The 23,293-nt window shown below is 46.8% G+C and overlaps 1 protein-coding gene across 1 annotated transcript in view; it reads left to right on the top strand.

The window, feature by feature from the left end:
* Positions 1-12,020: 12,020 nt before the first annotated feature.
* The window catches only part of JAG2 (jagged 2), an 80,897-nt gene continuing 69,624 nt past the window's right edge, over positions 12,021-23,293 (top strand). Inside the window, exon 1 of the mRNA XM_010000690.1 lies at positions 12,021-12,113. Within this exon, the coding sequence (XP_009998992.1) occupies positions 12,021-12,113 (93 nt within the window). The remainder of the gene's footprint in view (positions 12,114-23,293) is intronic.

Here is a 23,293-nt window from a genome sequence, read left to right as displayed (position 1 = left end):
CATTCCTGCATCCCTCCCCGCCTGGTTCCCTGCCAGCGCCAGGGAAACCCTCCCGCTGTGTACCTGCCCTGGTGGCATCTCAGTGAGCCAGTCCAGGAAACCAACCCAGCTGGAAAATAACACAAGGGAAGAGGAAAAATAAGTAAATCCCATTTTCCCCACAGGCAAATCTGATCTCTGCTGCCATGCTCACCAGATCCAGGTACCCTCCTGCAAACATGGCCAAGAGGACAGAGCAGAGCAGGAACAAGTCACTGGGAGGGGGGAGTGGGAAGGGTTGTTTTGACAGAACCTCAGTGTGCTTGGAGATGATGACCCCAGAGATGGGTCACTGGCCTGGGCTGGTGCATCCAGAAGGGTGTCACACCACCCCAGGGCACGCTGGTGCTTGGGCCACCACGCTGAGCAATGCAGGCACCACTTTCATGCTTTGAAAGCCTCTACAAGACACTACATGGTGATGGCCTCCCCTTGCTCACGCTGCCTGATGCTCCTGTAGCTGTTGCTGTTTGCTGTAACAGCAGGTGATATACATATTTATAATGACAACCTGGCTGTCACTACCAAGGAAACAGAGGGCTGAGATGCTGTTTCTTCTGTTCACACTGATTAGATGTTCTGAGCAAAATGGACATTGAAAGTAAAGTAAATTCATCTCCCAAATGGTGAAATAAGGATCATTTCATGAATGAAAGAAAATTCAGACTGAATCATCTGACCATAAGAATTCAGGGGCTGAAACTACCTTGTATTAACAGCTGTCTATTTAATGTCAAATGAAGACTGGAATATATCCTAATAGATAAGAACAGAGGGCACATTGCCATTAATAAATGTAGTAGAAACATTTCTGCTGAAATATTTTTGCTTGTAAAACCAGCAATTTTTATACAAATAGCCTTTCTCTGTTCCATAAAAGAAATCCAGTTTTTCCCAAGAAAATTGAAAATGCTTCAATACAGCTAAAGCTTCATGTTGTCAAAAAATATCCCAGAAAAGGGGAGGAACAGAGAAGAAGAGGCAGTAGCCAGTTTGTTGCTTGGTACCTTGATTTCATGACTTCCACTAAAAAGTGAGGCTGCAGGACAGGGAGGAGCCCCTGCACAATAAAATTCCGTTTCCTGTCTCTACAAAATGCTTCAATAAACGTTTGGCACAATGCAAGAAGTGCTGATAAGAGATATTGCCAATAAATTTCCAGCTGTATTAGCATGTAAACATAAAAGATAAACATTACATAAAAAAATAAATAAATAAAAGAAAGAAAAAATAAGTATTTATGTTTAGAGCATTCAGGATGGAAAAAGCAGTTGCTATAAACAAAGCTAGATGTTTGAATTAGATCTTCCTTTTGCTTAGCCCACCTACTTCAATCTGGCTCATGAACTGGGGGCAGAATCTGTCTTTTACAGTGTATATCTACCACTTGCATATCAGGTCTGTGAAAATGTGCTGTTAAGCTTACATTGTTATTTCTCATGGGTTGCCTGAACTCATGCACAAAGTGAGACTACGTGGCCACATTTTCCTTACAGTAAAACAAATGAGAGCAAGGATGGAATAAAAGCTACCAGCAAAACCCACTCCTTCTGTTTAAAATTATAGATGTAAGCAAAGAGCCCAGGGAGCAGCCCATATTAGGCAAAGTGCACACTTTTCTTGTAAAAAGTTTGAAGAATTGAAGGCCTGCTGTCCTCACTTTCAATCGTCAGGGCACTCAAGTACTGCAAATGAAAACAGGAGTAGATGCAAGGATACCAGGGCAAAAAGGCTTCAGACTCCTCACTGCAGGGACTGAGGGGTGGGTGGGGTGGTGAGACGGGCACAGAGGGAAATTGTGGGGTCACCCCTGCTTCAGCTTGGGACCCACGGACGAGCTGGGGTGAGCATCACTGCTGCACCCACTCTGCTAGCAAGAGAGGAGGTTTTGCCTGAGCTCTTCAGGGGAGAGGCAGGGAGAGCTGCATCCCAGGAGCCTGTCCATGCTGCCCAGCTCTGTGCTGCAGGTGGTGGTGATGGGCCATGCTCGGCCCCACAGCTGACAGTGCTTGGCTTGGCAGCCCAGCACGGAGCACCCGGCGCTCCCCAGGCACCACCAGACAGACCATGCACACCCAGGACACAACGTTCAGGCTGTGATGAGGAAATCAAAGCTCCTTTTAGCTCTGAGAGCCTCGTTGTACGTGACAGTGCTGGGTAACCCAGCGAGGACATTGCAAGTAATTGAACCTGTTGGAAGCACAATGTAATGCTATACCTGGGTCAGGATCCCAGGTATGATTTCTGCCAGCTCTGCAGCTGAAAATGTGCTTTCTGGTATCTGGTCTCTCTCAAGCTTCAGGGATCAGATTGGTTTATGAACCTGCTTATATTAAGAGCAAACAATTTATCACTGCAGATTTTCCGAGGAGTTGCCTCCCTGTTGTTCCTCTGGTTTCACATCTACTGGCCCCCAAGAGCTCGAACCTCAACCCACAGCTCCTTGAAGCTGTGCAGCCTGAGGTGACTCCATGGCTACCTCTCCCTCCTTCTGTCCCCAGGGCACACCTCAAATCTGGCATTTTTAACCTTTCTTTTTACATTTCCTGTCATTCTTCCTGCAAGGTGTCTTTGAGCACAGACATTGCTTAAAGGGTGGTGGGGTGTAACACCAGGACATTATCATCCTTTACACACAGTTTTCTTCCTTACATGCCATGGCTTTTGGGTTGGTTACACCACGATCAATAAGGTGTTTTTTTTCCAGATAGACTCCACATATCATGTAGTATGTTTAAAATTGCTGCATCAACAAATCAAAGTAAACAACCCCCTCTCCTCTGTGAGATGATGAAAAACATAAATTATGTAGTCTTTAAACAAATGGTAAAGAGTTTCCTTATTAGGCTTCAGGGTCCTGTGTGTGTATATGCCCCTTGTAAAATCCTTGTCATTCCTGGGTCTGTTGGTCTGTCTAATGTTCTTCACAGGTTCAACTGAGTGGTCAAGACACTGTGCCTGGGCTGATGGATTTGACATAGACACACACAGACACACACACGTTTATTTTTATAAAGTACAGTGAAAAAGTTAAAATAACCGCTGATTCTTTTGCAGAAATTTTCTGGAGGGTGAAACCTTGCCTTGCTTTTGGTAGGAGATTTCCTCTCCCATTTCCCTTCTGTAGCATTTTTTAGCTTACCACTGCTTACCACTTGCTACAGGGAATGAGGGTCTCTTGTGAGACCCCACCTGGAGTGCTGTGTCTAGTGCTGGAGCCCTCAACAAAAGAAGGACATGCAGCTCCTGGAGAGAGTCCAGAGGAGAGCCAAAGAGTAAGAGGGCTGGAGCACCTCCCCTATGAAGATAGGCTGACAGAATTTGGGTTGTTCAGCCTGGAGAAGAAAAGGCTTTGGGGAGACATCATAGCAGCCTTCCAGTACCTGAAAAGCTGGGGAGAGCCTTTTTTTTTACAAGGGCTTTTAGTGAGAGGACAAGGGGTAATGGATTAAAACAAGAAGAGAGGAGATTTAGGTTAGATATTAGGAGGAAATTCTTCACTACAAGAGTGGTGAGACACTGGAACTAGTTACCCAGGGAGGTTGTGGAAGCCACATCCCTGAAAGTACTCAAGACCAGGCTGGATGAAGCCCTGAGCAACCTGGTCTAGTGGGGGGTTGGAACTAGATAATCTCTAAGGTCCCTTCCAACCCAAACCATTTGATGCTTCTATGATTCTATGAAATGTCTCCTTTGAAACAGGACATAGTGGTGACCACTGGCTACCCGAGAGCACCTGTGAGTACAAGAGGCACAGTGCTGGCCCTCCTTACAGAAATAATTTTGCTTGAACAAATAGCATCTAGTTCGTTGTACTCCTTGTGGGAAATATCTTGTATAAGGCAAATACTGAGCTTATCAGTGAGATATGTCTTATCTAAGGCAAATGGCAGTTTTTAGGGGGGTCATCATTGTTAACTGATTAAACACAATCCTGATGGGATGTCTGGCATGTACTTATCCATAGAAATGCCTCACTTTCTCTGGGTAGCTTTTGAGAGCAAAAGCCCATCCTGGTCTCTTGCCCAGCTTCTATTTCCCATGCAATTACCTGTTATCTCAAAGCAAATGTTCAACAAAGGAGGACAACCAACAAGAACTTTGCAAAATGAGGTGCTGAGCTACAGCTAGGCCCCCAAGGATTACAGCAACACAAATAAGAAGTGTGTGTAGCCAAATGTACTCAACATCTCTATCTCCTTTCTACAGCAGCTTTTCACCCCACCATGCTACTGTGTCTCATTTGCGATGTAACTCACATTAAAAGTAGAAAATCTTTCAAGCTTCTTTAGCCAAGCCAATGAATAAACACACCAGGATAAAGATGTGAAACTGTAATCTCTGAGGATGATCTTTTTTCCCCCTCCTATTTCTCATGGACCAGTAAGGAACTCTTCATGTCTTCAAAACTACAAGTAGAGCACAGGCTAGACAGAAAAATTAAGGATATCTTTAACTACATAATGACCTTATGGCAGACAGGATCATCTAATCATGGAATGGTTTGGGTTGAGAGGAACCTTCAAATCATCTAGTTCCAACTCCCCTGCATGGGCAGGGACACCTCCTACTAGACCAGGTTGCTCCAAGCCCCATCCAGCCTCGCTGGGCAACCTGTGCCAGTGTCTCACCACCCTCACAGTGAAGAATTTCTTCCCAATGTCTAACCCAGATCTACCGTCTTTCAGCTTAAAACTGCTGCCCCTCATCCTGTTGCTGGGGGTAGATAGAAAGTCCTTCCCCAGCTTTCCTGTAGACACTTCATGTACTGTAAGGCTGCTGTAAGGTCTCCCCAGAGCCTTCTCTTCTCCAGGCTGAACAATCCCAGCTCTGTCAGCCTGTCTTCATAGAAGTGGTTCTCCAGTCCTTTAATTATCTTCAGGGGCCTCTTCTGGATTTGCTCAAACAGGTCCATGTCCTTCTTATGTTGGAGTCCCCAGAAACAGACAGATTACTCCAGGTGGAGTCTCATGTGGAGTGGAGCAAGAGGTTGATGATCTGCACACTTACACCCATCAGGACCACGCTGGACACTGCCAGAAGCAGCCCCTTTGTGGTCCAGCAGTTTCAAAGCTCTGTTGCAGCACCTCCTACTCAGGGTGGAAACCACTGCCCATCTCTGCAGTCCTTGGACAGTTCACGCTGGGGCAGGACAGATAAATCATTGCTGTTTACATCTCCACTTCCTCACTCTAAACATCAGGAGGCTTTGGGGGTGCTTTTCTGCTCAGTGTTGGTGAGGTGCACCCCATATTTCCTGCTCTCAGTTTTGTCCATGCATGCACTGATTGTGTGGGTACTGCCTTATCTTTATCCCAGCTAAGTTTTTTTTATCTGGACTCAGCTGTTTATTGCTTCATACATCCCCTATATAGTCATTTGGTGGCTGAACATGCCTTGTGAAAGAAAGGAAAAAAGTGGAAGGGCACTTACAGTAGATTCAGAGACTTAATACAGTAACCAGCAGTTCTGCTGGACACTACACAGCCAAAGCATTGAGTAGAGTTACAAAACCTACCAAAATCCAGAGATTTTAGGCTCATTTTTCTGTAACTTCTCTGTGCCCCATTACTGGCTCAAAATAGTTCTTTTCAGGCTACAAACCCATACCAGTGCTACTTTGCCACATGGTTAAAAGAAAGACCCCTAGGACAAGCACACAGATCTCCAGCAGAGATAAGAATTTGCAGCTCTGTCCCTCCAAACATCTCCCCAGCAGTGGTGGGGCTGGACAGAGCATTCTTCCAATGGCTCGGGGAGGAGGCACAGTGCCTGTGACCCAGCAGTCTGCCATGAAGAACTGCTAATGGCATTTCTTATCTCTTGGCAAAAGCTGCTGGTGATCACAATTTCCATTTCCACCCATTCCCACCTCCCATTAGACCAGTCTGTCTCCTGCAGCAAAGCAGAAGGATAAGATATTTGTGGAGCTGGTGCAGAGGGTCACCTCATGGGTGAACAAGGTCAGATGTGAAACACAACTTATTTAGAAAGTCACTGTCATGATTTAGAGTCATTCTGGTGCTTTCTTTGCTTTTTCCTCACTCCTCCTAATTCATTCCTGTATTTTTTGCCACCAGTACTGCTGCCTTCATTTCTGGCTTCCACCACAGGCAGAAACACTCTCAGTACCCAGTCCTGCCTGGTCTGTTGCCCAGCCTGAGCTGACACCTGCACAGCTCCCGGAGCTACAGCATGCCCTGTCTGCCTGTCTGGGTCTGATAGTCAGGTCACAGTGCTCTCTTCACATCCATGGGAGGACACGGAAATAGCATAAATGTTCCTGCATCCAGTATCCAGGCCCAGGAACAGGGGTTTACAATCCCAAGGCACACACCTGACCTCTCCAAACTGCTTTCTGACTGGTCCTAGTTTGCAGACCCTCCCTTCCCAGGAGGTCGATGCCCAGGAGGGAAACAGAGGCCTGCTGGCACCAGGGTTGCATTGCCTACATTGCAGATCCACTTCCATCTTGTTTGGCACTTCATCTGTGCCAGTTCCACGGATGAAAGCTCATCATGGATGGTGAGAGTGTGGGAGATCAGGGAAGCCTCTGGAGTCACAAGGACTCTTTACAGTGACACTGGTGACACTTCTGCTGCACTGGGTGAAGCCCAGCTGTGGAAATGGCCATGCACCATGTTTTCTTTATCTCCTAAAAGCTGGATGCAAAACGAGGCTCTCCTAATGCAGCGGCTCTGCTCCTTGCTGTCCCTTCTCCAGGAGGGAGGTCAGGCAGATGGGGATCAAGCCCCTGAGGTGAGCCAGAGTAGGGCCTGGAACCCCTGGAAGGGCAGCCACATTTGGTCACAGGATCTTAATTCAGTCTGCAGTGAAGACAGAACCTGTTTGCAAATCTGGGTTTCAGCAGGGCTCAAAACTTTCAAAGTAAAGACATCCTGTGATTTAAATAGGCCATGTCTTACTTAAATGTTCACTCAGGAAAGAGCTTAGCTCTTAATCCTTCCTTCTCGGGAAGGATGGGCACACCAGCAACTTAGATAAATAAATTTGCTTTGACTTTTGTACGTTAATGGGGGATTTATTTTCTTTAAAGCCTGAAGCTCCACCTGTTCTGTTTCTGGGTGGGTTTGAATAGGACTCAGAGGCCCAATGTTCAACCTGGGCTTTGAATAGGATCCCACAAAGCATTTGCTTTGTTCAGACCCCGAATGCAATGGCGATGGTGAGTGCCCAAGTGAGTCAGAGAAGTTCTGTGAATCTGTTTATCAGACAGCAACAATAATTTGTGGAAATGTCTTTTGGAGCAACAGAAGAGTCTTTTTGATGGTAGCACTGACTAATGTAAATGAGGATTAATTAATGTTTTCCTGCAGTGATGTTGGCACTGATAGCGCCTTATTCATGTAATTTAATTTCTATTGACAGGCTGCTAATGGCAATGGATAGCAATGGGTGTCTCTTCCATCAGGCACAAGAATAATTCTTCTAACTGGCAGTTGGACTCAATTGTCACTGGAAATGTGAGGCAGTAAAAGAGGATGAGTCAGAAGAGTGAAACAAAGGGACTTACTGTCTAATTTCTAACAGTTGCCTCCCAGGTATTTGAACCAGGAGGAATTGGGGGCTTCAGGTCTGCTCTGAGCTCAGATGTCCCTGAAGCCCAGGTTTGATTCAGTCCCAAATCATGGACGTGCAACTTCCCAGTGGGAAGAAGCATATTTGAAGCAGGCAGGGGATGAGCAGGCAGTCCCAGAGCTCAGGGGCCTCCCTCACAGCCCTGCACTGTGGCTGGGAGAGGAGGGGGACAGCAGGGTTAATGTGTGCTGGGCCAGATCCTCCCCTTCCCACAGGGAAGTCCTGCAGGTACAGATGCAGAGCAGTCTCTACTTTGAACAGATGCCCAGGAAAGACACCAGTGTTACCCTGAAGCAGTAATCAGAAATGACTGCTGGTGTTCAGGGATGGTTTGAGTCCAGCAAAAGTAAAGCTGGGACACCTTTTAGAATGGTGAAAAATGGGTCAGTGTTCTTCTGTGTTCAACTCTACATTGTCCTCAACCACTCTCCTTAATATTTTGAAGGCAATTGCGGTTCATCAGAAATCATTGAAGTAGGAAAGGAGAAAGAAATGACCTGGTTGAAAAACTATATTGCCTCTTGCCTAGGTCATACATGTACAAAATCCATATACAAATATATTTTTTTTTATGTTTAATGTAATTAATTCTGCACATTGCTTAATTCTTGAGCAAAGATACACTTTCTACATGTCTTTTCACTCATGGTGAATTTCTAAGGGACTATGATTTTACCCTGTGCTGAGGAAGCCCCACACATGACTGGAAGGTCCTTCAGGTGAGCTGGAAATTACCAGCCCATCTGAGCCAGACACATGCCATCTTCTCTCTCTTTGAAGAACAGAATGGCAGGAAACCACCTGTCAACATCTCTGTATCTTCATGCCCCACCAAACGTCTGACACTGAAGAAATTCTAGCATTTGAAAGTCTTTCATATAATCACCCTGAAATACTCCAGGCCATGTTTTGGATCATAGAGCCAATTATATGACAGTCAGTAGAAAAATACTTTGAAATGTGAAATTTGTCGGGCACAATAAGTGATGAGGCTGGAACATGAGCAACATAACAACCTGCCACAGCCAACCTGGAAAGAAGGCAAAGCAACACCTTTTTGAGAGGCAGGAGCAGCCAAAGCACCAAAACAAGAATCCCTGTGGCCTGGCCAGTAGCAGCCCCATAACTCTGCTTGTCCCCACATGCAAGGGCCTGCAGCTCTCCCTCTAATCTGATCATCCATTTACATGCTCACCATTTGCATTTGCTTAATCCTCATACCTTCACTGAACTCCATCCTTGCCCTTTCAAAGGCAGAGCAATAACCTCTCCCCTCCGGGTACACTGCTGCTTCCCCCATTCTCTAACCAAACCAGAGGCTCTAATTTGATGTTTCTGCTGTGCTCGGCCTGATTGCACCAAGAGTGAGGAGAGTTTGGCACCTCAGAAAATGAAATCTTCACCGTCTAAAGTCAAGCACCCAGAACTGCAACATGCTGAAGACTTGAGGGGCTATGATGTCCAAGTGAACCACAATGCTACCCCAGACATCATGGTGTGCTCAGAGCTGTACCTTGGGTGGTGGCAGTGAAGCAGTAGCAATTTATTCCCTGCTGCCTTCTGGGGTATCTGCTTGCTGCTGTGGCCCAGACGGACCCCAGCTGTGGGGACCAGGCCCCCTGGTTCTCATCATGGGCACATTCAGACAAGGAGAAAAACTCACTGGAAGTAATCCAGGGGGGCACCCACGCCTGGCTGGGATGCAGCAGCATTCTCCATCCTTCCTCCCACAGATGCTGAAACAAAAATAACTAAGGCTCTCGTTAGCCAGCAGATGAAGAGCGGAAGCAGCTCCCCAGCCTCATGCTCAGGGCACCCCTAAGGAAAGTACTCTGCATTTAAAATTAAAGAGATGCTAAAAGAGTTAGGGGAACATGGACAAGAGCACAGGATTTTCCTCTCCCTGCCATTAGGCAAGGCCAGGTTTGTATGGAGAGATAATAACCCTTATCAGACAAGCTCCCATGGTTAGTCTCCAGGTCTAAAAGCCCTTCTTTGGGTTTGAAAGAATCATAGAATCATAGAATCCTAGGGGTTGGAAGGGACCTCGAAAGATCATCTAGTCCAACCCCCCCTGCCAGAGCAGGGTCACCTAGAGTACATCACACAGGAACTCATCCAGGTGGGTTTTGAATGTCTCCAGTGAAGGAGACTCCACAGAAGCAGCAGTTTCAGTCTGGGGATATCTGTGCACAATTTCTTGAGTTTAATTTTGTTGATTACTTTGAGTAAGTGAAAAGAAGGGCTAGCACCTGCACAGAAGAGAAGACTGTTAGCAAAGTGAGGTTAGGCAAAAAAAAGAGCAAGAATTACTGCCTAAGGAAGGGAGAGAGGTTAATTCACGGTAAGACCTGAGGTAGTGTTAATAAAAGCCTGTGGAGTCCTTGTTTTTGGCACCTTCTTTGGGTTTGAAAGAATCATAGAATCCTAGGGGTTGGAAGGGACCTCGAAAGATCATCTAGTCCAACCCCCCCTGCCAGAGCAGGGTCACCTAGAGTACATCACACAGGAACTCATCCAGGTGGGTTTTGAATGTCTCCAGTGAAGGAGACTCCACAGAAGCAGCAGTTTCAGTCTGGGGATATCTGTGCACAATTTCTTGAGTTTAATTTTGTTGATTACTTTGAGTAAGTGAAAAGAAGGGCTAGCACCTGCACAGAAGAGAAGACTGTTAGCAAAGTGAGGTTAGGCAAAAAAAAGAGCAAGAATTACTGCCTAAGGAAGGGAGAGAGGTTAATTCACGGTAAGACCTGAGGTAGTGTTAATAAAAGCCTGTGGAGTCCTTGTTTTTGGCAATTAACAGAGCTATGGGGTCTGGTTTCCAGGCTCACCTTTGTCACGGAGGTATTTCTCCCCCATTCTTACAAGCACCTGCCTGCACAAAGTCCTGAGCATGTAATCTGTGACCAGACAGCTGTAGTGCTGCCCTAAAAGGTGAAGGGAACAGGGCTTGGACCTGTCCCTCTCACAGAAATGCTTTCATTAGGTGATGGTATGGAAAGTGACTCCAGCCAACCTCCCTCCCCCTCCCTGCCTAGGGCAGGGAGCTGAGCATCAGCCCTGGCCCCTTTTATTGGGGAAGCCAGGTGGGGGTTGTGCAGAACGGCTTCTCATTCCTTTTTCAGCATCTTACTGCCACGTGCTGTGGCTGCTGCTGGGATGAGACCCCTCATTGCTGACAACATCCTACACCTCAGTGGGGCAGGGGCAAGCAGGCAGACAGAGGCAAGCAAGAATCCCCATCCAGATGGCAGGCAGAGGTGAGCAGGAATTCCCACCCAGATGTGGGAGAGCAGGCAACATGTTTGGGTGCTGGATGGAAACTGCAGCTGCGTGCTTGGTGCTCAGTGCTCCCAGCTGGTGCTCTGGCCATGCCCGTACGTGCCCCTTCTCTGGGGATTTGGCTGTGCTGGAGCCTCATTAGCTGATTTTACAGAGCTGCCCCGAGGCTTTGCTGCCAGGGTGCACACATGGGCAGTTTGCACTCAGTGCACAGCACCCAGGGGACACCACAGCTCGGAGAGCTTGTGCAGAGGCTGAGTATCGACCTGCTCCCACCTGAGCAGTGGTGGGTGTCCAGCAGCACCCCCATGCTGGTCTTGAAAGCCGTTACCCTGATAGAAGCACTGCTAAGGAGGTTGGGCAGCGCTGGGGTGAGAAGTGGAGGTTTGACCTTGGGTGCTTCCTTCTATTTTTATGACTTGCATCCTTTGCTGAGCACAGCTCACAGCAGCCCTGCATGGGTTATGCCAACTGAAAGGGGCTGCACAGAGGCTGGCAGATGCTGTGTTGCTGGAACGGACACAGTTGAACAGATGACCAGAGGTGTTTTGTGAACATCACTTTTGCACTGTTACAGGATTCTGCATTTTGGACATTGGCAAACATCTTAAAAACCACTTCCATACATATGACCTCTGAGAGGCTGAGAGCTGAGTCTCTATCTGCAGGCTTGTGCAGTTTCTGCTGGAGTACCAATATTCTTTCCCCCCATGTATTTGCTGCTCCCTAAACCTGTGAGCTGACCCCCATGGTCATAATCACTGATTGTCTGTTGAGGAGATGCGGCCAGCAGGACTCATGGATCTGCTGGATCCACCAAGAGTGCCTGGCAGCATATGACAAGCATGCTTGCTGATCTTCTGATAATAATACCATGTCACCCTACATCTTCAACACTCCTACCCCACGCAGGCTTTCCCTATCTGTTTCATTTAGAGAACATAGTGATTATCTGTTTTACACATGAAGATCCTAGCAGCAGCCTGGCATTGTTCAGCTTGTGGTGCTTCACCACAGGTTGTAGTCTACTCTCACAGCCTGAGAGGTAAACAAACAGCCTATTTAATAAGTACCAAATTCTGTCAATGCTGGTAGTTGCTATGGTGAGAGTTCCCGGCGCGGCGCTGCAGCCCTTGGTCACTCCAGGCAGACAAACGTGGGCGTTTCGGATCACAACACTCTTGTTTACAGAGGTAGGTCTGAAACGCATCAGGGGGCAGGGATGGAGGTTGCTGGGATGGAGAAGCCTGCTAAGGAAACCACCAGCAACAAACACTCACGGATGGGAAGATTTAGGAATAATCAGAAAACCAGCTCAGGTCGGCAGCACTGGACTCGGTGCTGGCTGAGAGCTGGTCGGTTTCTGTTGCATTGGTATTTTTCAGGGCAACTCAGAGTGCTCAGGGACCCAGAGCACAAAATCCTTCGGCATGGCAGCCAGCAATGGCACCAGTGAGCTGCTGCAGATGGAGAAATATCTGCTCTTTCAGCCCTGGGGGAAGGCTGTGCAGAAGAGATGAGAAGGCTGATAGCACGTTGCTCGATCTGCCTGCTGCATCCTCACTGTGAGAGGAAGATTGCAGGCTCCAGGGCTGTCAAACCGTCAACTTGCACTTGGTTTGACAACAAACTAGCTTCACATATATGGTTACGTTTCAAGAAAATGAGGAAAAAAAGAAAGCTGTTGCAGCAAGTAATGTCCACAGATGCTTCCTAGAAGTATAATGTTATTTTGTGATCTGGCACCAACATTTTAGCAGTCTATAAAAGGTAAAGTTGGTACTACAGCCAGCCATTTGTACTGCACAAAGAAGAGCTGTGAATATATTCTGGAAGTAATGTCAAAGAGGACCAGATGGGAAATGAGCAGCACTCATTCTAGTTTAACAAAGACAGCTAACCCAGAATATGCATTAACATGTAGCATTTTTCATCTGCCTCCATTCAGAACAGATTCTCGGTACCATTTCCAAGCAAAGGAAATTGAAGGAATATGTACTCCTTGGTGAATTACTGTTCTCTCATAATTGGAAAAGCTTGGCATCTGAAGCTAGGTGTAATATGTTTTGCCTGGAAATGTATGCAAGGACACAATACACCCACAAAACCCTGCGTTTGGGCGTGCAGCCAGCTCCCTGTGTTTTGGTCCATGCTGGATGGATCCAGGGTTTTGGAGGCCCTGGGCATGTTGCTGGCCTGTGGAGGGAGATTCCACATGGTGTGGCAGTGAGGGGAGGCTGCACCAGCCCTGCAGTGGGTCTGGCAAAGGAGCTGGAGGGTCCCTCCAGATGGGGGTCAGTTTGTACATTAAACTTACATCAGGTCTAGTTCACACACACACACTTTGAGGGCTAAAGCCAAATTCATAGGCTACCGAATCCTAGCTGTACGTTTTAAAAATACAAACTCATTTTTGGCTCTTCCAGGCCCGCAGTAAGTAGGGTGAGCCTGTTTGAAGGGAGGTATCCCAGAGTACAATGAGCTGTGGGATTTCTTTGTGTCTTTAGTAGAACATCTGATCTTATTTTTGAACAAAGCATCATTTCCATTCCCTCTCAGTTTTTTTTCCCTTAAATATTTAGAAGAGATTAACTACAGAAAAAAGCGACATTCTGAGCATTTTTTATTATTTTTTTCTTGCTGAATGAATTAAATCTTTTTATTCAAAATTGTTCATTACTGGAACTTCTCTCAACTTCCAAGCTCCTTTGTGTAGCATTTGGGTTTTTTTGAAATTCCGAACTTCCACAGTTCCCTCAAACCTCCCATCCCATCCCATTAAAAAGCCAAAGTTTTATAACATTCAGCTCAGTAGAGCTCTGCATTTAAAACATACCATTAGTTTGTGACAGCAGTGCAACTTTGACATGTGGTTAATGAACTCTACCACCAGAGCACTCTTCCTTTGTCCGGGAGAAATGCTCAGACACAACCTGTGTTGGGACCAAGAGCTTTTTCTATGCTGCTCAGCAGTGTTTTCTCAGTTTTTTAGGCAGCCCACAAGCCAAATCCTGCCCAGTGAGTGGCCCTTCCTGAGCCAAAGGTGGGGAGCCCTGCTGCAAAACTTCTCTTTTAACAGCAGCAGACAGAGTGAAAGCCTGAAAACCAGCTGAGGTCAAACCGGATCACCATTGAGTTCCTGTCTGACCTTGAAAATCTGATCAAAATGCACAGCTCTGACTGCGAGTTGACACTGTACACAAAATGCTTTTTGTATGACTGAAATATCTGGTTTAAAGGATCCCTTTAGTCCATTAGTTTTTTCAACACAGAATGAGATTTGGAGAGGTTATGAGTAATTCCTGGCTGGTGATCTGTGTCTGCAGGGCAAAAATACTCTTTCTCTCTCTCTCAATAACACCTACAGCACATCCAGTTGGTATGTGAAGAAGTTACTTCGGGAAGCAGAATGGGATCTACAACTTTCCAGGCAAAGACTCTGCCCTGGATCCTAGGGACAGCTGTGCTGGCCTGGCTCCAGGGGGGACCCAGCACACTGGGGCAGAGGAAACCCAGCAGCAGTCCCCAGCTGAGGTCTGCACCCAGCGTCAGATCCATCCCAGCAGCCTCACCCAAATCCCTGCTCCTCACAGCTCTGGGACTGTGCCCCCCAGGTCCCTGCACCATTTCCCACGGGGTCACTCCATAACACGCATTTGCTGTGTGATACCCTGAGAATACAACACAGGGGAGCCTGCTGAAAGCACTGGCAGCCTGCATCACTACCTGCTGCATCCAGTGCTGCTCAACTGGGTGCAAAACCAGCTGCCCGTGAGCTAAGCCAGGCACATGCTTTGAGGCTTGCTTGTGGGTGGCTTTGAGAGTATAAAGCAATACTGAACAATGTGAGATTGCTGCTGTGTGTGTATGCTAGGGATCACCATGGCCAGGAACAAAAATGAAGGCTGGGAAAAATCTTAACCTGCAATTATGTGCAGTATAATGCACCAAATCCTCTATGCCCCACAACCTTTTTTTTTTTTTTTTTTTTTTCCCCCTGCTTTCAGCCTCTGCAAAGCTAAGGTGCAGCTTGTGTCCTATTCATTAGGGCTGAAGTAATGACTTCAGTGGCTCCTGAAATCTCTATCCTTGCTGGCTAAGACAACGAAAGCAGCATGAATCTTTATAGGCAAAAAAGACTAATCACCTCTCTTCCTTCTACCTTCCTCTAAAATCCTCCCTCACCCCCCCCCTCCCGGAACAAACACACTTTTTAAAAGGCTTTTAAATAATCTCATGTTCCTTAACAAAATTACAGCAGCAGTTTCCTCCTTTAATAGTGCTCTTCTTCTTACTAATCTTGTTTTAGCTACAGTTTTTGATGGGGAGCGCTGGTAGATGAATCATCTGTCGCTTCTCTTGGTTATTTTGCCTGGCTCCAGGAAGAAGGAATTCTGTTTTGGAGCAAGGTCTCATGCTCAGAAGGGGAAGCTCTCATTTATGTCAGCTTTTAACTAGGAGTGATAAAAATTTTATTTTAATGGTTAATCAGGGCATAAACAGATGAATTGCGAATGTGACTCGGATCCAGCACAATGGATGGTCCTGGCTCTGAGCCACCTATCTCAAATGAATTGAGCTGTCTTCTGCAAGCTGGAGGTCTGCTCCTGCACTTTGCCTTCGTACAGAAAGCACTGGAAGGCACTGGCTGAAAAAAAAAAAAAGGTGAAAGACTGACCAAGATCCAAGTGCTAACAGAGACAGGAGCACAGGCAGTTTAGTTCAGGAGCTCTGATGTGGATGATCACTTCCTTGACAACCTCAGCTCTACAGAAACCCAAAGAGAGAATTTTTTAGAAAGAGATCTGATTTCATTTATCAAAATATAAGGGGCTGGAGGTGCTAGTTTGGGAGAAGAAAGATTGCATGAACATACACATCAGATTCAATTATGCATCAGGCAGCGATTCAAATGAATTCATTAATAATGGGGGGAAAAAAAATCTACAGGAACGTTGTGGCTTTTGGTTATTTTTATTATTTTTATTTTTTTACCAGTGTCACTGTAAGTGCACTACTTTGCACTGGAATCCAAACTGAGTTTCAATTAGATAAACTTCTAACTGCATCTTGGATAATTTCCATGTGAATTTTCCATGGGAATTACAGATCTGACACATTAGCAGTTGGCTAGAACCAATACATACCAAGTGGGTTTTCTTAGCATTGGTCAGACCAGTTCATGTATTAAAGGAAGAAGGGAAAATCCCTTCCATGAATAAAGTACTAGCTATTTTGGTCACAAATGGCATCAGCTACTTAGAACTTTTTTCCTGGAAATAAACGCATGGCTGTGCAGGTGATATCACTGGAAAAGGCTTTGACTTGTGTGAACTTGGATGGATGTTCCAAGAAAAAGAACTGGTGGATCAGAGATTGTATTGAACTCACAAGGCAGGAAGAGCATCTCTGTGTCCTGAGCTGCTGAATGGACACAACTAGGATCTGCAAGGACTGGCTTCAAAAGTGAACAGGTAAATAGAAGCATCAAGTACCTGGGCAGAGGCCTATAAACTAGGGGGAATGCCATTACTCATAAGAAAATCATTGGTGGGATGCTGAAGAGCATAATGGATCACGTGATGAAACAATGCAAACAGCATGAGGAATAAATAAGAAGAGATTAAAACCTTGATACATTATCAACCTGAGAACTGAATCTGACTCTAACCAAAGAGAAGGAACCACTTATAGCATGCAAGAGGAATGCAGCTTGGGTGAGAATGACCATGAAACAACAGAGTTCACAAGTTGTAGGAAAGGAAGGAAGGAGAACAGCAAAATAAATACAATGGACTTCCAGAAACCATATTTCAAAAACCTCATAGAACTGATAATCATGAGAAACAAGTCTCAGAGAAAAGAGAACTCAGGGAAGTTGGCAGCACCTTAAAGAAACAATGGTCAGGACATCAATTCAAACAAACCCAGTCGAGAAGGGAAAGAACTGTTGTAAGAGATGGATGATTTGCTTAAATCAAGACCACTTCATTGACCTCTAATGTAAGAAAACCTGCACTCAGAAAACAGGAGATTCACTGGTTTTGGGATGTAAATGCATAGGCTGAAGATATAGGGACCAAACCAGAAAAATAAAGGTGTAAAAAAGAAATAGGACCAACAGGATCAACAGGATGTTAAGAAAACATAAAATGCATTAGCAGGGACATGAAGGCCATGGAACAACTACCCAACAGGGAAGGAAAGCTAGCAATGCATGATGTAAAGACTTGCCTTTTTAACTTCAGCTTTCAGTAAAAACACCAGTTGCACACAATTAGTGCCATGAATGACAGAAAAAGAACTCAGTCTAGAAGGAAGAAAGAAACTGTGAAGAATACTTAGCTGGTTTAAACACTGTGTGCTTAGGGCTGCTTGTTGAAACAATCTCATGGCTGTTATCATGATCACTGCCCTATCACTGGGGCAGCAGGGTACACAAGAACTAGCAGATACAACAAATCTATCCTTTATTAGGCATTTTGACAATCCCATGACATTCTCATAACTAGAAAACACGATCTCAAGCTCCAAGGGTAAAAAACTGCTCAGTGGAGGGCAAACCAAACTGCAGCCAACAACATCATACTCTTGTAAGAAAGAAAGAAAAGAAAGGAACATTAGAGCAAACATCATGCTTGGGTGCATGGCCAGGAGTGACTTCTGCTTAGTCTGTGATGCATTCCTGTCACTCCATCCAGTGCTGTTAAGATCTCACTGGAACTCTGTGTCCAATTTGGGGCACTAGATTTTGAGGAAACTGAGGAACAACGGCAGAGACACTACAATAGGACCACAAGAATGATAGAATCTAGAAAATATGGTCTACAATCATGTAAGACTAGAAAAACACTTTTTTTTTTTTTTCCCATTGTAAAGTGGAGACATCAGAGGGAGTCACAACTGTAGTCTTCAAACACATAGAGGGTAGCAGCAGAGAGGAAGGGAATATGCTGTGGTCCATGTCTGTTGCAAGTAGGTCAAGAAGCTCAGCAGTACAGGAGCATTCATTTTCTACTGGTTAACCACTAGAACAGGTTATCACAACTGTGACATTTCTGTCTGAGGATGTTTTTAAGAAGAGGCTGGATACCCATCTGTTATGCAAGAAGCAGGCACTGTTTGTCCTTCCTTGTGGAATTGGATAAACTAGATAATCTCTGGTTATCCGTTCTGACCTTGTTTTCTATGATTCATGCACCAGAAAAGTCACACGTGGAGGTTTCATTGAGGATAACTGCAACAAACCTTACAAACAAGAGCCTGCTGCAGGTGCTGGATACAGAATGGTCCAGTCAGTTTTGAGAAAGCTTCTCAGATGGGTTGTCTTCTGAAAATCCACAAAGAAGATAAGCCTCTAGGGGAGCAAGAACGTTACTTTTAAGGAAGTGGACTCGGTCCCAGAAGTGAGATAAGCTGAGCTCATTTGCTAATTTTTCCCCCCCTGAAGTGACCACCCAAAGAGTTAACATTTTGAGCAAGGCTTTGAAACATGAAAGATGATCAGCTGGCTGGAAGGAAGTCTCAAAGACTGCGTTCAGTACAGCTCCCTCATTTTATTAATATTGCTGGCCTTCAGTACCATGCATGTACAAACTGAGACCAACTGACTTCTTGGGCCAGACTCAGCATATGCTTCTGCTGGCAGAAGACCAGGCCCCAGAAGCAGAAAGCATGCCAGGCAGCAAAGTTGAAACGATAGGAAACCACCTTCTTTCTGTTCTGGAGCCCACAGAGACCAGCGCCAACTCAGAGCTGGGCAACCACTGAAATAGGAAACGGTGGTGCCAAGATCTCAGCTTCTTTCCTGGCACAATTTCCATCAAGCATAACTTTACTTCCCTAGTAGTAGTTGGGAAGGCAGAAAAATAGAAGCAATACCTTATGCTTCCTCCACTTGGTCTTCTTTTGGGCTGTACTAGCAGCTCAATCCTAACTAAGAGGAACCACTCCCAGGTCTTATACTGGAAGATATTTAAAAATAACATCCTTGCAGTTCAAGTCTGCTTTGCTTCCATGAAGAGCACGCAAATGCATGTGCACACTCATTAAAGACATTATGTGAGCCATACGAATCCAACAGGACTCTTCAGTTGAAGTCAAGGGAGAAGACACGTTTTTACCCTGCCAAGTCCACAGCAAAGCTCAAAATACCTTTCTCCAGCCAAGTTCCACAAAGAAAGGAGAAGGAAAAAATCCTTCTCCTCTGGTTACCCTCTAGCTCTCTTCCTGAGCAGTCTTGTCCATTCATACTGTTAGCCCCAGCCCACAAGGCTTCTCATGAAGGAGGAAGGAGAGAAATTAATTCTTCACAGCTGGTTCTGTCCTGCAATATCTTGCTCTCAGGACAGGCAGCTGTAGCTGTTCTGGCCAGAAAGGGAGGGTTAACTCCTACCCTGCCAAATTTCAGATGGACGACATCCAAAATTATCTTCTTGCCTTTAACTTTCCCAAGTGTATGCATTCTGGCCTGGGTAAATGAGATATATGTCCATATCCATATCCACATGCATATTGACAAATTACATCCCTAAACCTCTGCATTCTAGAAGGCAAATGGATAAACTAAACCCTCTGCCTTCCTGGCTGCTGTGATCCTCTGGGGGTGTTTTATGCAAAAGATCTAATGAGCATAGGATTTGCATACAGGCATAAACTTAGCGCAAGTGCACAGCCAGAGCACAGAAGCAGAAATCCTGGCCCAGAGCACTGGGAATGAGGAGGTGTGGGCTGCCGGCACTCCACCCTGCTCGAGACTGGCGGTGAGCTTGTCCCTCCCCTGCCAGAGGGACCAATGTTCTCCAGTCCCGTCCCTTGTGCAGGATGAGTAACTGCAGACTGCAAGCTCAAAGCCCAGTGAACTCAGCCCTGTTTCTGCCCCTCTCTCATGCACAGCCCTCCATTCCCGCTTGCTACCCTGAGCAGGGTTGCTGGAGAAAGAGCCAGCAGGAGCAGGAGGAAGCAGCAATGGGAGGATATTTATGTTTTCTTTAGCTGGATCTTGATAGCTCCTGTTTTGGTGGGAAGAGAGTAAAAGAAGGGCACCTCAGAGCTTGTGCTTGGCATGGGAAAAATTCTATCTGCTTCCTCTGAGGAGCAGGCAGGTGTCTGCCTGCACGGGATGCACAGATGCCCTGCGACTCAACCTGAGGGCACAGGGACCCCTCTTTGGGGAAGGTGAAGGGAGGATGATCCCGCAGCAAGGAAGGAGGTGTCCTGGCCTCACTCACTGGAGAAGGGATGGCTGCCGGCATGGGGTGCAGCCAGATGCAGGGTGGCTGGGAATGACGGCGGGTTGGGTGACAGCAGGCAGGGCTGCAGGTGTGGGTGTAAGAGGAGACACGTTACACTTGGCAGCCAGGGCCTCCAGCGAGTCTTGGAGAGAGCAGCTGATTGGGAATGAGTTATGGAACCAGCCGTCTCCAGCAGGCTTGCTCAGAGCTGGGGAAGCCCTGTCCCATGAGCTATCCTGCAGCAGAGCTCCAGAGCCTGGGAAATGCTGGAGCAAGGGGTGGGAAAATCCTGCCACTGCACACCTGGATGCAGAAGAGTTCACTGGCTTGTTGGAAGTGTCCAAGGCACCTCAAAGGCTGAACAGGACTTTTCATCATGTCTAACTTTTATCTCACCCAAAATGCCAGTGAGAAGCAGCCTCCATGGGAAGGCAGGGAATATGTGGGAGGCTGGACTGTCCCCTCTTCAGGGTTGGTCCTTCAGGGGTGGTCTGATGTGGGTTGTCCAAGCTGCAAGGGATAGGTCCTATTAGCCTTACTCAGCATTCCTCTCCAGATCCGGCTACTGGGCTTTTAAAAAAACCCTCAAACTTCCCTATGTTAAGAAATATTTTTGCTGCATTTGCTGAAAACCATCACTATCTGTGCATAACTATAATGAGCAACTTTGCCTACCTGCGGAAGAATAGAGCGAATGTCCACGGCACTTGAGAAATAATAGTAACCACAGTGAGAAAACTAAGGAGTTCAGGCTGCAAATGGGGCTGCAGCACGAAGAATAAAACCAAAATTTCCCTGAGCAAAGAGAATGCCTGGAAATAGCTGCACCTCCCATCTCTGCTTTTGTGAAGTCAGGTTACAGCGGGAAAAGGCATTTTTAAATGGCACCAGAGTTTTTGAGTCCTGTAGAGTACTTACAAAGGGGAAACAAAAGCACAAAAAGACCATGCAGTGTGCTCAAGGTAACAAAGAAATTCTGTGATACAGCAGGTAACCGAGCTTGGCTCTGCAGAGACTGAGCATATGCTGTAACTACTGGATCATCTTTCTTTCTGTATTACATTTGCTTAGCTTGGTGATAAAAAATATGCCTTCCTTCACAGGCATATTGACCGCATAATGCTGAAGGTAGATGATGAGGTTTTCTGTTTGTTTATGATGTTACATGCAAACAAAATACCTGTCTTGCAAAACATTTTTGGCTGCCATCCACCTCAAAATAATAGTTATGCAGAAAGCTGGTCTAAGAAACTCCTTCCCTTCAGCCACCAGAAAAAGTAATTAAAAAATAAAGAGCATTTGCCTGTCTATTTGGAAGCCAGCAAGCAGCACAGCTGGGCAAGGGTAGGGACCCAGCAAAGCTTCTGATTAGCAAAACGTAGTGGCTTTAAAACACCACCTTAAACCAAGGTCCTGGCCCTCTCTCAGCTCCCCCCGCTCTCCCTTTGCCGCCTTCTATAGGTGGTTGTACCAGAGGTTATCTTAACCAAAAAAATGCTTGAATGCAGTTATGTTGGGAGGCACAATTTCAAAGACAGGACACATGAAATAATTAAAAGCAATATTCCCTGCTCCACTTCAGAGAGCTCCTGTTTGAGCTCAGGAGGCATGAGAGGGAAAGTAGGGGATGCTTCCCGGAGAGCAAGTGAGGTGAATCAGGACAACAGAAGGGTAGGCTCAGGACAGTGGGGAGGTAGGAAACCGGAGCAGATTGGGGCCAGTGAGAGACGTGGGTGGGGAAGAAGAAGCAGGTCCGTAGGTAGGGAAGCAGGAAAGCAAGGGGAGCGGGGCGGACAAGAGGATTTTGGAGAGCGGCTAGCCAGCTGGCACACACATAGCAGCTGCTGCTGTGTCAGCCTAGGAGAGGAGCTGCAGCTGCAGGCTGGCCATGAATAGCAGAGGAGCAGGGTGCCGGCTGGCTGCTGGAGGGACGGGGGGCAGCCGGGGCGCTGAAAAGGCAGGGGGAGGCTCTCTGAAGGGTTTTCTACACAGGGGAACATGACAGCCCTTTGATTTCTGAGCTGTTTGTTCTCCAATTGTCCACTTCTCTGGATGATCAGTACTAAAGAGTTAAACTGGGGGGAGGGGGGAAGGAAAGAAACAGAAGGAAAACTTAGGACCTAATGCAGATCTGGGCTTTGATAGCATATCCATAGCATGCAGTTGTCTGGATGTATAGCTTTCATAGTTGTCAGCAGGGATCAAAATCACAGGGCGTTTAAACTAAAGGAGAAATCTCTGCTCAGTTACTCTCATATTTGCTTGAGCCACCGCTGGAGGAGGACACGATCCCACCACTTGACCATCTGCTCTGTGTACTGCACATGTCACTAAGCACTCTATAAGATATCTCGTGCAAACTCCTGCATGGCTGTGGGTGCACACACCCTTTCTGCTTCCACACGAGTGTGGGTGCAGGCATCCCACGTGCTCTTCCACAGCCAAAGGTGCACGACCCCACACACTCCTTTGGGGCTGTGGGTGCTCCCACCCTCTGTTTCTCTACTGCCACGGGTGCTCTGATCCCATACACCCCTCCACAGCTGTGGGTGCATGCAACAGTTGTATGCTCTATGGGTGTTCTCACATGGCTGTGGGCACTCCCAACCAGCATGACCTTCCATGACTATGAGTGCATACATTTTGTGTACTCCATAGCTGTGGGTGATCCCCCCCTGTGCCCTCCTCTGCAGCTGTGGGTGATCCCACCTCGTGCCCTCCTCTGCAGCTGTGGGTGATCCCACCTCGTGCCCTCCTCTGCAGCTGTGGGTGATCCCACCCTGTGTCCTCCTCTGCAGCTGTGGGTGATCCCCCCCTGTGCCCTCCTCTGCAGCTGTGGGTGATCCCACCTTTTGCCCTCCTCTGCAGCTGTGGGTGATCCCACCCTGTGCCCTCCTCTGCAGCTGTGGGTGATCCCACCTCGTGTCCTCCTCTGCAGCTGTGGGTGATCCCATCCCATGGACTCCTCCACAGCTGTTGGTGCACGACCTACTCATTCTTCTACACTGCTGGGGTACTCCCACCCCAAATACACCTCATTCCCTGCGTGCTCCCCCACACCTGTCCGTGCACACACCCTGCACAGCTCCACCCGAGCACGGACACACGCACCCCATGCGCTCCCCCACGGCCAGGGGCGC

Source organism: Chaetura pelagica, unplaced genomic scaffold (assembly GCF_000747805.2).
Source record: "Chaetura pelagica isolate M959 unplaced genomic scaffold, ChaPel_1.0 scaffold36, whole genome shotgun sequence".
In the NCBI taxonomy this organism is placed as follows: Eukaryota; Metazoa; Chordata; class Aves; order Apodiformes; family Apodidae; genus Chaetura; species Chaetura pelagica.
Note: the sequence above shows the minus strand (reverse complement) of the source record. Positions and strands in the feature narration are given on the sequence as shown.